General features: G+C 43.2%; 1 protein-coding gene across 21 annotated transcripts in view; it reads right to left on the bottom strand.

Moving 5' to 3' along the window:
* Nucleotides 1-13,010, bottom strand: part of LOC123519336 (cyclin-dependent kinase 14-like) — a 374,184-nt gene that overhangs the window by 102,976 nt on the left and 258,198 nt on the right. For 14 of the 21 annotated variants that reach the window (XM_045280565.1, XM_045280562.1, XM_045280566.1 and 11 more), the window contains one exon: nucleotides 12,477-12,494. The exons of the other annotated variants lie outside the window; for them this stretch is intronic. In XM_045280565.1, the coding sequence (XP_045136500.1) occupies nucleotides 12,477-12,494 (18 nt within the window). The remainder of the gene's footprint in view (nucleotides 1-12,476; nucleotides 12,495-13,010) is intronic. 21 annotated transcript variants of the gene reach the window in all.

Raw genomic sequence — 13,010 nt, 5'->3', positions numbered from 1 at the left:
CAGCGAGGGGAATATTAGAATGTGTTTTTCTCTCTCTCTCTCTCTTTTTTTTTTTTTACTTGTGTTTTGAATGTAAAGGTTTTGTTGTGGTTGGAAGTTCAGGGATTAGTTTTCTTTGTAATTAGAGAGGAGGAGTTACGTGTGTGTGTGTGTGTGTGTGTGTGTGTGTGTGTGTGTGTGTGTGTGTGTGTGTGTGTGTGTGTGTGTGTGTGTGTGTTTGATGAAGTCTGTCGCAAATTTTTCATTATTCTTATCTCTTTTCCTTTATTCTTTCTTTGCATTTTTACTATTATTCTTCCTTTTTACACTTACTATTTCTTTACATTGATCTTTTCTTTACATTTTCACAATCATTCTTTATTTTCACTGTTTTTGAATCCTTTCCTTATATATTTTCCCTATTACTGTCCCCTGTTATTGTCTTCTTTCATTCGTTCCTTCGTCATTCTCTCTCCTTCACTTCCCACACTGCTCAAAACACGAAAGAGAAACGAAGCAAAATAAAAACAAGAAATCAAACGAAGCAATCAAATCAGAAACACATCCAATTTTTCTTCTTACAAATCACACTAGTACACTATCACTATCGGACTATCGCACTATCACACTATTACTTCTTACAAATCGCACTATTACACATTACTTTTTTTATATTTCCACCTTCGCCTGATCTTTTATTGACACGTTCTATATTGACTACACTTCCATATCTCTCCTTCTCCATTACACCGGCGGGGCGGGAGTGATGCGTGTCAGGCAGAGCTATACGTATCATTCCCGTAAAAGAGTGAGGGAAAAAAAAGCTGAATGTATTATTTCCACTAGGCAATACAGCTTTACAGAAAAATATTGGGTGTTGCACTTTTCAAAAATTCATCTCTCTCTCTCTCTCTCTCTCTCTCTCTCTCTCTCTCTCTCTCTCTCTCTGTGAACTCTTTGTGCATTTGACATTTGAACACATATCCAAATAGGTATTACGATGTGTTTCATTTGGGTTACTGTTGTTGTTGTTGTTTTTTCGCAGGTTCCTTGTTTGTTTATCGAGTGAAAACTGTATCACTCTTCTCTTACTATTTTCTTTATTTTTTCGCTGTTGTAGTTATTATTATTATTATTACTATTATTATTATTATTATTATTATTATTGTTGTTGTATTTTTGTAAACATTAGCCATAAATTCTGATGGTCCTCCTCCTCCTCCTCCTCCTTCTTATTCTTCTCCTCTTCCTTCTTCCTCCTCCTCCTCCTCCTTCTCCTTCTATTCCTTCTCTCTCCACTTTCTCTTGTTACTATTGTTTCTCTCTCTCATATTTTTTCTCCTCCTTTTCAACCTCCAGTTCCATTCCCACCACCACCACCACCACCACCACCACCTCACTAAGCACCAGGATCCATCACGCCACGGCCTCTGCCACTCTCTTACCTCCACCTCCTCCACTCCCATCAAGGCTGCGCTCGTGCATTCAGGAAACACATTCGTTGGAGAGAGAGAGAGAGAGAGAGAGAGAGAGAGAGAGAGAGAGAGAGAGAGAGAGAGAGAGAGAGAGAGAGAGAGAGAGAGAAAATGTGTGTGGTTTCCAAAAACATATACAAAATGTAATAGAAATCTGACAAATGAATAGGGGAAGGAGAGGAGGAGGAGGAGGAGGAGGAGGAGGAGGAGGAGGAGGAGGAGGAAGAGGAAGAGGAAGAGGAAGAGGAGGAGGAGGAGGAGGAGGACAGGCAAATGAAAAAAAGACCAGAGAACGAAAACGAGAGAGAGAGAGAGAGAGAGAGAGAGAGAGAGAGAGAGAGAGAGAGAGAGAGAGAGAGAGAGAGAGAGAGAGAGAGAGAGAAAGGGGACAGGTCAATATTTATCTCCATGAAATAACTCCCTCACAAAGCAAATATTGTACGGCTTATCTGAAACACGAGCCGCTCTCCAGGTGGACGTGAGTGCGTGAGGGCGCCCACACACGCACACACGCACACGCACACACACAGTATATCTACGTGTACACATTTGTCTCTCTTGGTATAATTCTCTCTCTCTCTCTCTCTCTCTCTCTCTCTCTCTCTCATAAGAATTCAAGACCTCAGGCAAAAAATAAATAAAGTAGAAAAAAAAGAAGAGAGAAAGTAGACTAAAAATAACGTTAGGTGGTGGTGGTAGTAGTAGTAGTAGTAGTAGTAGTAGTAGTAGTAGTAGTAGTAGTAGTAGTAGGTAGTAGTAGTAGTAGTAGTAGTAGTAGTAGTAGTAGTAGTAGTAGTAGTAGTAGTAGTAGTAGTAGTAGTAGTAGTAGTAGTAGTAGTAGTGGGAGGAAGGAGGAGGAGGAGGAAAAGGAGAAGGAAGATAAAAAAGAAAAAGAGAGAGACAAAGAAAGATAAGGAACAGAAAAAGAGGAAAAGAAAGAATAAAAACGATAAGCAAAAAAAAAAAAAAAGAAGAGAAAGAACACGAATAATAATAATAAAAAAATATCTTACGACCACCACCACCACCACCACCACCACCCTAACAATAACAGAAGCAATAATCTCAGGAGTACTTGTGTCCCTAGCGGCGCGATACCCGAGGCTCCTCCCGCCAGCCCCGCCGCGTCCCCACTGCCATTACATCACGGAAGACGATCAATGACTTGTATTAATCACCGCGCGAGGGAGGGAGTAGGGAGGGAGAGGGGTAGAGAGGGAGGAAGAGTGATGCCTTAGGGTAGGAAGGGAGGACGAGGAGGAGAAAGGAGACCAGAGGAAAAGGGTAGGAAAGGTGAGATGTGAGGAGAGAGACAGTGGAGGAAAAGGAATGAGGTATGAGGAGAGGAAAGATGAGGGGTAAATGAGAGAGACAGTGGAGGAAAAGTAGTGAGGAAAGGAATGGCTGGAGGAAAGAGGAAAGTAAAGTAGAGAGACAATGGAGGAAAAGGAGTGAGGAAAGATATCATGAGAGGAAAAAGAAGAGGGTGCATACGAGAGACGGAGAGAGTAAAGGAAAAGGAGGGAGGAAAAAGATAAACATAGAAAGGACGCAGGAGGAAAATAAGGAAAATTATATGAGATAAGGAGGACGAGAGAGGAAGGAAAGAGAAATGGAGGAAAAGAACAAGAGGAAGAGGAAAATAATAAAAAAAGAAACCGAAGGAAAAGGAAAAAGGTATACAGGAAGAGAAAGAAAGGGAATCAGAGAGAAGAGGACTGGAGGAAAAGAAGGAAGGAAGTTACATGAAGGGAGGAGAGGAAAAAAAAAATAGCAGAAAGGAAAACGTGATAAGAAAAAAATGAACAGTAAATGAAGAGAAATGGAAAAAAGAGAGAGAAAAAGAAATGGGAGAATATGAGAGAGAGAGAGAGAGAGAGAGAGAGAGAGAGAGAGAGAGAGAGAGAGAGAGAGAGAGAGAGAGAGAGCAAGACAGACAGGCATTCATCACAAATTAACCAGACTCACCTTCCCGTCACCCTTCACCTGCCCGGGGCGACGTGACTCCAGCGACACAAAGGAAGGAGAGGGAGGGAGGAAGGCGAGCAAAAACAAAGGAGAGTGAGAGATGAAGGAAGCAGGAGAGGAGAGGGAGAGAGAGAGAGAGAGAGGGGGAGAAGGAGAGGGGGAGAGAAGGACAATAAGGGAGTGAAGAGACAAGACAACAACAAAAAAAGAAGCATTCGCGAAATATGGAAGATGAGAGAGAGAGAGAGAGAGAGAGAGAGAGAGAGAGAGAGAGAGAGAGAGAGAGAGGTACATTTACGTCTCGGATCATCAGTCAAACATAGATTGACACTCGCTCTCTCTTTCCCTCCTCCTCCCTCTCTCTCTCTCTCTCTCTCTCTCTCTCTCTCTCATTTTTCTTCTATTTTCGCCTCCCTTAATCTTTCAACTCTAATGTGAAAATCTGGTTTCTTTCCACGGACCATATTTGTCACTCAGATTCTCTCTCTCTCTCTCTCTCTCTCACACACACACACAACATCCAATGCTTCTCTCACTTCTCTTTAATCCTTCCTCTCAAACTCTATTCTTCCCTCCTCTTAGTTTCCTCCTTAATTCCTCTCCGTCTCCCTCTCCCTCTCCCTCTCCCTCTCTCCTCTCCCTCTCCCTCTCCCTCACCTCACCTGGACGGAACAAGGTGTGACATGCCATTCGTTCCCCGTCATATCATGCTCCCTTGAGTCCTGACCCTGTCTCTCTCTCTCTCTCTCTCTCTCTCTCTCTCTCTGATTCCGAGTATTTATCAGGTTCCAATTTTATCTATCATTTTTTTGCAGGTTCGTTTCTCTCTCTCTCTCTCTCTCTCTCTCTCTCTCTCTCTCTCTCTCTCCCAGTAAACACTTCTATACACTTTTTTTTATGCGCCTCCAACACACACACACACACACACACACACACACACACTTCCCTCCCTCCCTCCCTCCCTCAGTCACTTCAAAAGACGACGAAGGGAAAAGAAAGGTAAACACGTCCCAAACATTATGACAAGGCTGGCGAACCCTGTGACACGGACCCTTGCATTCCTGGGGGACGGACACTAATGTATCACTCAGCCTGTACACTTTTTTTTCGCTCTATCTCCAAAATTATGCAAACGTGGCGAATCCATTATAAGCTCCTATCATGTATCGACGGGGCGTTAGGGGGAGGGAGAGAGGAAGAGAGGAGGGAGGGAGGGAGGGAGGAGGAGGAGGGAGAGGAGGAGAGGAGGAGATGAGAGGATAGATAAATAGATTGATAGATAGATAGATAGAGAGAGAGAGAGAGAGAGAGAGAGAGAGAGAGAGAGAGAGAGAGAGAGAGAGAGAGAGAGAGAGAGAGAGAGAGAGAGAGAGAGAGACACACACACACAGAGAGAAACAAAAGAAAGGAGCAGTTGGTGAGGTATTAATGAAGCCTTGGTACATCTTGCTTCATTACGCCCCTTGCACTGATTACTGGTGTGTGTGTGTGTGTGTGTGTGTGTGTGTGTGTGTGTGTGTGTGTGTGTGTGGAAGGGACGCGGCACCAGGAGTGGGGATAAGGAAGAAAGCAAGTAATTAACAGCACGCGCAGGAAAGCACACACCTAAATAGGGAATAATGGAAGGGAAACAGGAAAATAAAGGGAAAGATTCTTGCACGTGTGGAGACAATGGCTGGATACACAGATACACACACACGCACACACACACACACACACACACACACACACACACACACACACACACACACACACACGCATGTATATACAAAGGGTAAAGTCGTTTGTGAATTGCAAATAGTACAGGGATATTCTCTCTCTCTCTCTCTCTCTCTCTCTCTCTCTCTCTCTCTCTCTCTCTCTCTCTCTACAGCTTATACCTGTACCACATCTCTTTCCAATTTTCACGAATACTCCAATAATAAAATGTTCTGACTCAATTCAACATATGTAACTCCAATCACTAATAAAAGCAATGTGTTTGTACAAATGAGAAAAAAACCATAAACTCCTTTTTTTGTATGTGTCTTGACGAGTCTTCTTCATACTTAACAAAAAACAATACCCTTAATACGTAACACATTCTTCAACACTAGTAATAATAATAAAAACAAAGAATAATGAAAATAAAGTATTAGATAACAGAGAATAGAAATAAAACTGAAGAACACTCGTTAAATACATCAAACTTTCATAAACTTGTGGATGGAAGGTATTTAAATTTCTGTCCCTTTTGTTTGCATATGATAACACACACACACACACACACACACACACACACACACACACACACACACACACACACACAAACACACTATCTAAACGCTACAGTTCACTACAAACGCACCATAAAATAATACAATGCCAAAACGGTAAAAAAAGGTTGATATTCTATGGCAGAGAAAAAAAAAACTTCCCTCACTGATACACGAGCAGTGCAGCTTGTATGGGTCAGGCAAGCTTTGTATTATTAGTGGCAACCTAACTCAGCTTTTTATATATTTCCTTTGTGGGTAGTGAGATAGGGAAGGTGAAAGGGAATGTGCAACTGACTGTAGTATTTCTTTTATTTAGTCTCTCTCTCTCTCTCTCTCTCTCTCTCTCTCTCTCTCTCTCTCTCTCTCTCTCCTCTTTTCTCAGCCGTCCCTTACACACCCTTCATTCCCATTATTTCCCCTTCCTCTCCCCTTTGCACGTGTTTCAATTTACCCACTTCACCTTTCCCTCTTCTCCTCCTCCTTCGCCTTGCTCGCCTCCCCTTCATCTCTCTCTCTCTCTCTCTCTCCCTTCCCTTCCTTCAAGTGTCAATAGGAAAACTCGACTTGGCAGGTTTATTATTGTTTTCCGTCTCTTTCACCTATAGATCAATGTATGGGTAATTTATGTATGGGTGTTTTTGTTTCTGTTTCTGTCTCTGTCTGTATGTGTGTATGTCTGTCTCTGTGTCTTTGTGTGCTTTCTCTTTCTCTCTTTTTCTCTTATCTTTCCTTCTCTCTATCCTTTGTTACCGTGTTGGTGTTGCAGCGTTGAAATAGAAGGAGTAAGTCATCAATGTACTAAGACTAACTGGTAAATATAATTGATTAACTCGCTCACTCACTCACTCACTCACTCATTTGATGGCTACCTCACTCACTTAATCAATTAGTAAAGCAATCAATCAATCAATCAATCAAATTCTCTCTCTCTCTCTCTCGTATTTTTTTCTTTTCATCATTCCTGATATTTCTTTTCGTTCTAAAGTTGGTTTCAGGTCTAACATTCTCTCTCTCTCTCTCTCTCTCTCTCTCTATCAGGTCCCAGACAGGTGAATACCAATCAACACGTGTGCATGTCGCCAGTGTTGCCAATTAGGGCCGCGCGTCACCACAGCCCGGCGTGTCTCCTGCGGCGCCATCACCAACCAGGAATGTAATAAGCGACAACGTGGCAGGTAGGCAGGTGGGCAGGTGGGCAGGTGGGGAAGATGGATAAGTGGGTATTTGGAAAGGTGGGGAAGTGGACAGGTAAGGAATGTAGAAAGGTGGAGTAAGATGGACAGGTGGACAGGTGGGTGGACAGGTGGGCAGGTGGGCAGGTGGGTAGGTGGACAGGTGGGTAGGTGGGTAGGTGGGCAGGTGGACAGATGGGCAGGTGGACAGGTAGGCAAGTGAGAAGGTGGACAAGTGGGGGGTGGGCAGGTGGACAGGTAGGCAGGTGGACAAGTGGGTAGGTGGGCAAGTGGAGAGGTGGGCAGGTGCGTAGGTGGGCAGATGGGCAGGTGAACAGGTGGGGAGGTGGTATTAATGAACTGATAATAACCTGTGCTCTGAATCACCTTTTTTGTTCTAATTTCCTTCACATTTCCCTTTCGTTCTTCGTAGTTTTTACAATTTGACAAGTGAACAGCTAAAGTGAATAAAAACAATGAAAAAAACGAAAACATCTGAAACACACGTCACTGGAACACATCACTTTCAATACAAACACACGCCATCACACTGTCCTCCCCATCCCCACCCAGTCTCATTCACCTTACTCCTCCCCACAGTATCCTTCCCCGCCCGGCAATCCTCATTAACCTTCACCTCCCATTTTCTTTCACTAAACGGCCATAAGATTTACCATAAAAAACATCGATCTAATTTCCTGGATAACTAACCATTCCATCCTTCTTAACAAACGCTGATTAATACCCCGGCGATTACAGAGGAATCCATTACGACGTGGCGATTAATTCAGATTAGTACCAACGATTATTATACACGGACGAGAGCTTTATATTTTGGGAGGTACTTTATTTCTGGGGCGATCACGTTCCATCTAATTTCCGTATTTTCTGGCTTTCATTTCCTGGGGCCGGTGAGGGAGGGGAAGAGATCAGGGGGTGGGAGAGAGAGAGTGAGGGGAGGAAGGGTATTTGTGGGGAGGAGTAAGGTAACACTAGGTGGGGATGGAGAGGGCAATGGCGGGAAGGAGAATGGGAGAGCATGGAAGGGAAGAGGGGAACAGGAGGAGAGGAAGATAAAAAGAGGGAGTGGGAGGACAGATAGGGAAGGGGAAGGATGGGGTACTGTGGGGAGAAGATAGGGGCCAAGGGGGCTACGACTGGGTGGGGAAGGACAGGAGGGTGGCGATCCAGAGGGAGAGAAGGGGAAAGGAGAGGAATGAGTGGGTGAGGGGGTATTGTGGACATGGATAGGGTGGGAGTGAGGGTGGGGGAGCAGGGGACAACATAGATGAGGTAGACGGGGAAAGGAGGGTGGGTGGGTGGGTGGGTGGGTGGGGTGATTTGTATGGGGGGTGGAGGGGGCTTTTCTCAACCTGACGCGGCCGGAACCTCTAAAAAAGCCTCATTCAGTCCCAGTCCTCAATAAGCAGCGTCGGCCAATCCCCTTCGGCCTCCGCGACCCTGACAGCCAATCAGCGCGTCGTCCCGGGAGCCTCGCCAGCAGGGAGCCTCAATAACACCAGGTTGGATTATGGTGATTTTTCTTCTTTTCTCCGCCAGCCTCTCGTGACGCGCCATTAAAGCTTCAATTCTTCACCAACATTACAATATGTGGAAATTCCCAGCCAAGGTAAATGTTGATCTTTAATTTCCCGGGAGTTATTTGCATTGATCTGTTTCTGATGTGAGTTCTTTGTACTTGTCAGTTACTACGTGTCATTCTCAAGGCTACACTTCATATGTTTTATTTCAATTTCTTCACAAAAACTACAATTTGAAAAGATAAACACTGAGTTTTTTCCCCTCCGTAAGAAGTGTTCTGCAATGATCTACTTCAGGTATCATTTCTTCAGGATATTAGTCTAAATACACTACACTAACATCTTAATTGTCCTTGGCCTCAGTCCCCTGCATCACCCACAGTCTCGTTAATGCCTGCACGCGTTCCTTGCAATTTGATCTTCCTTCGTCTATCGTGTACCTTAACGCGTTACTTAATCCAAACACAACGTCAGATGAATATGATTTTTACACTACTAGCAACAAAAACACTCCTAAGAATCCAATTTAACTTAGATAATAGACGTGGTGAGAAAGTAAAGCGTTTTTCAGGACGTTTTTACGATTGTAGTGGCAGATTAACAAAATTTCTCCACTAACAACAAAAACACTCCTAAGAATGATATCTGTAAACTGTAACCTTGGAAAATAGTCATGGAGAGAGAGAGAGAGAGAGAGAGAGAGAGAGAGAGAGAGAGAGAGAGAGAGAGAGAGAGAGAGAGAGAGAGAGAGAGAGAGAGAGAGAGAAAGCAGAGCAGAACATCACAGAATACAGAAAACGGGCCAAGGAGCTACGCAGGAATCCTCTGGGCTGTGTCTGAGTCAAGCCGAGTGGAGGCAAGACAGGGTAGGGAGGCGAGGGAGGCGAGGCTGGCGATGTTCCGCGGTGGTCTAGGTCGATAAATGGGTACCTGGGGAAATCTGGGTAAGGTAAAGAGCGGGAAGCAGAACGTCAGTGTGCCCTGTCCTGCGTCCCGGGTCACGAGGTCATTGCACTGCGGGAAGAGGCGACGTGGGGGGAAGACGCGTAAGGACTAAGGAGTGACGGGAGGAAAGGAAGCGTGTGAGAGGACAATGGCAAGAAAAGAAAACGAGAAGAAAGAGAAAACGTGGGATAGAGAAAGGAAAACGTTGAGAAAATAGAAAATGTGGAGGAAGGAAAAGGGAGGGAAAAAATGAGTAAGAGAGAGAGAGAGAGAGAGAGAGAGAGAGAGAGAGAGAGAGAGAGAGAGAGAGAGAGAGAGAGAGAGAGAGAGAGAGAGAGACCGACCTTATTTATGAATCTTCAAACGAATAAAAAATATCGATAACAATGACCACCACCACCACCACCACCACTATCGTCATTACTGCACCCACCACCATCATCATCAATAGCATCAAAAGGAAGCAAAACAAATTGAACAAGGAAACACATGAAAACCCACAACAACAACAACAACAACAACAACAACAGTAAAAGCGCACAAAAGGAGGAAACAGACACACAAAATAAAATACCTCAAAACATAACATAAAAAGAAACCAAACAAGAAAAATAAGGAATAAAATGAAAAACAGAAAGAGTAAATCAATAAATAGTGTCAATAGAAAACGCAAAAAAAAGGAAGAAAAGCTAGAAAAAAAATCAATAAATCGAAAATAAAACAAAAAGAAACATTAGGAAAGAAAAAGAAAGGATAAAAATCAAAACAACAACAACAACAACAACAACATCCAAAACCAACTTTCCCCCCATTCCATCATCACCCCCTTTCCTTCATCACCCTGCCAACCCCTCCCCACTCCTCCCCTCCTCCGTCATTCCCACGTGCCTAGAATATCAATAAACATCCAGAGAACACCAATAAACATTCCAGGATTGGCTGACGACGCGCGTCCTGGGGGTCATTACTGGGGCCTGGAGGAGGAGGAGGAGGAGGAGGAGGTGGAGGAGGAGGAGGAGGAGGAGGAGGAGGAGGAGGAGGAGGAGGAGGAGAAATATAGGTGATTCTGCACTGTTCTTTTGTTAATGAAAGAAAGACGAAAAGTGAAGAGGAGGAGAAGGAGGAGGAGGAGGAAGAGGAGTTGAAGTTAGAGGAGGAGGAGGAGGAGGAGAAATAAAGAAAAGAAAGAGGGAAAAGAAAAATGGACGAAGAAAAAATAAAGAAAAAATAAACGAAGACAGAAAGAAGACAAATAAGAAGACAGAACATGAGAAAGAGAACAACAAAGAGAAGAAAGAACAGGAAACATGAGAAGCAACGAACGAGCGACCGATGAGAAGACACGGGGAGAGAGAGAGAGAGAGAGAGAGAGAGAGAGAGAGAGAGAGAGAGAGAGAGAGAGAGAGAGAGAGAGAGAGAGAGAGAGAGAGAGAGAGAAAAAAAAAATAAATGCAAAAACAGATAAAAAAGAAAAAGAAAGTAAAATCACAAGACCACTCCAGGAAAGTTTTGTGAAGCAGACCTCGTAAAATAAAACAAAACCCTTGAAAAAAGAAAAGTATGAAAAGGAGAGCCGAAAAATTAACCCCGAACATCACTTGGGCCGAGAAGAGAAGCTTGTCAACAAACTTTAAATTCAAAAGAAGACGAGGAAGAGAAGGAGGATGGAGAGGAACTGGAGAAAGGGAGACGTGAAGAGGAGGAGGAGGAGGAGGAGGAGGAGGAGGAGGAGGAGGAGGAGGAGGAGGAGGAGGAGGAGGAGGAGGAAGAGGAGGAGGAGGAGGAGGAGGAGGAGGAGGAGGAGGAGGAGAACACAAGGAGAGTTGAGGACACACATGAGGAGATTTAGATGCAGGTAAAAAAAAAAAAAAAAGTTGAGAGATGTGCAGTTTAAAATGAAAATGGAGAGCGTAATACACCAGTATTGTAATAATGATTAATAACATCAACAACAACAATATACGTAGTCAGAAAAAAAAACCCATCAACAATGATACACACAATGCTATAAAAAAAACAACAAAAACACAGAAAATTGCAGTAAACAAACATAGACAAACATTCATGTCCGCCGAAACGAAGCAGAAATTCGACACAAAAAAAAAAAAAAAAAAAAAAAAAAAATCAATGTAAACTTTTCTGATACAATTTCATACCAACCAAAAATCACCTTGAGAAATGAAATAAAGAAATAATAAAAGGAAAGATATACAGAGCGAGAGACAGAGCACATACATACATACAGACAGATGCAATGTTGTAAAAGCCTTCGAATCACGTGACAGAGAACATTCAAACAAGATACTTAAGCCCCAACATGACATACTGACATACGCACACAGACATACGCAAATACACAAGTTACAAATATATCCCACACTGAACCAAACAAGGAGAGAAAGGCACATACATACAAACAGAGACTACGACACCAAAGCGTATTGAAACAAGATACATACATACATACATACATACGTAGAGCGAGAACAAGACAAAGACACAGATGTAATAAAAAAGCAATAAAATACATAAATATGCCACAACACCAATACATACATTAACATACAAGAAAGATACTGACACACATACATATATACACAAAGACACATGGAAAAACACACACCACCATCCACACAAACTGAATCCACAACACAGTGACAAAATGCGTTCAGACAAGAAAAACACATACACACACACACACACACCACAACACATACACAAAACAAAAGAACTAAAACCATCCATAAAAACTAAAAAAAAACACTTAAAACACACATTCAGACACACACAAAGAAAAAACCACATACATACATACATACAAGCATACACACATACAAGACCACCACCACAACACATACGCAAAACAAAAGAAACAAAACCATCCAAAGATACTAAAAAAAATACACTTAAAACACGCATTTAGACACAAGAAAACACACACACACATACGAACATGCAAACATACAAGACCACCACCACAACACATACGCAAAGCAAAAGTAACAACCATCCATACAAAACCCTCAAAAAAACCCTTAAACCCTTAAAACACGCACTCAGACACACAGCCCTCTCAGTTCTCAGCGCCAGCCTTGTGAGTGGGCGTGGGCGCGAGGTCCCAGCGCCGCCTTACCATACCTCGCTTACGGCGGAGTCCTGCGAAAAATGTAAACACGGAATGAACAGCAGGTACTTAAAAGCCAAAGGGAGAGAAGAGGGGGCGCTGACAGAAGGACGAGGCATTCACACACTCACAAACGCACGTAAGAAGGGGTGAACAAAACCAAAGACACGCACACACGTACACACACACTCTTGTTTCTAAGGAAGTGCTAATTAGTGAGCTACCGACACGTTCTAATTCAGTGGTTCTTAAGCCAGTATTCAGAAACGCCTTCCCTTCTCACGACGACAGTTTTCCAAGGCCACAGAGACAATTAACCGGGTTTTCTAGACAGTTTCTCCCTTCAATAAACTAGAAATCTTGCCAATCTATCTCCAGAAGCATAAAAATACTCTTAAAAACACGAGTATCTTCAACTGGAGCCTTTGGAAAACAGTGACGGTGAGAGAGCAAAGTGTTTCAGAATATTTGCCTTTAATCTGTGCTGGCCTGAACCGTTTGTCTCACAGGTTCACGGGACACCTTGTAAAATAGAGTAAAATTAATAA

This window comes from Portunus trituberculatus, chromosome 45 (assembly GCF_017591435.1).
Source record: "Portunus trituberculatus isolate SZX2019 chromosome 45, ASM1759143v1, whole genome shotgun sequence".
NCBI lineage: Eukaryota > Metazoa > Arthropoda > Malacostraca > Decapoda > Portunidae > Portunus > Portunus trituberculatus.
The sequence above is the reverse complement of the archived record's forward strand: the minus strand, read 5'-3'. Positions and strand labels throughout refer to the sequence as shown.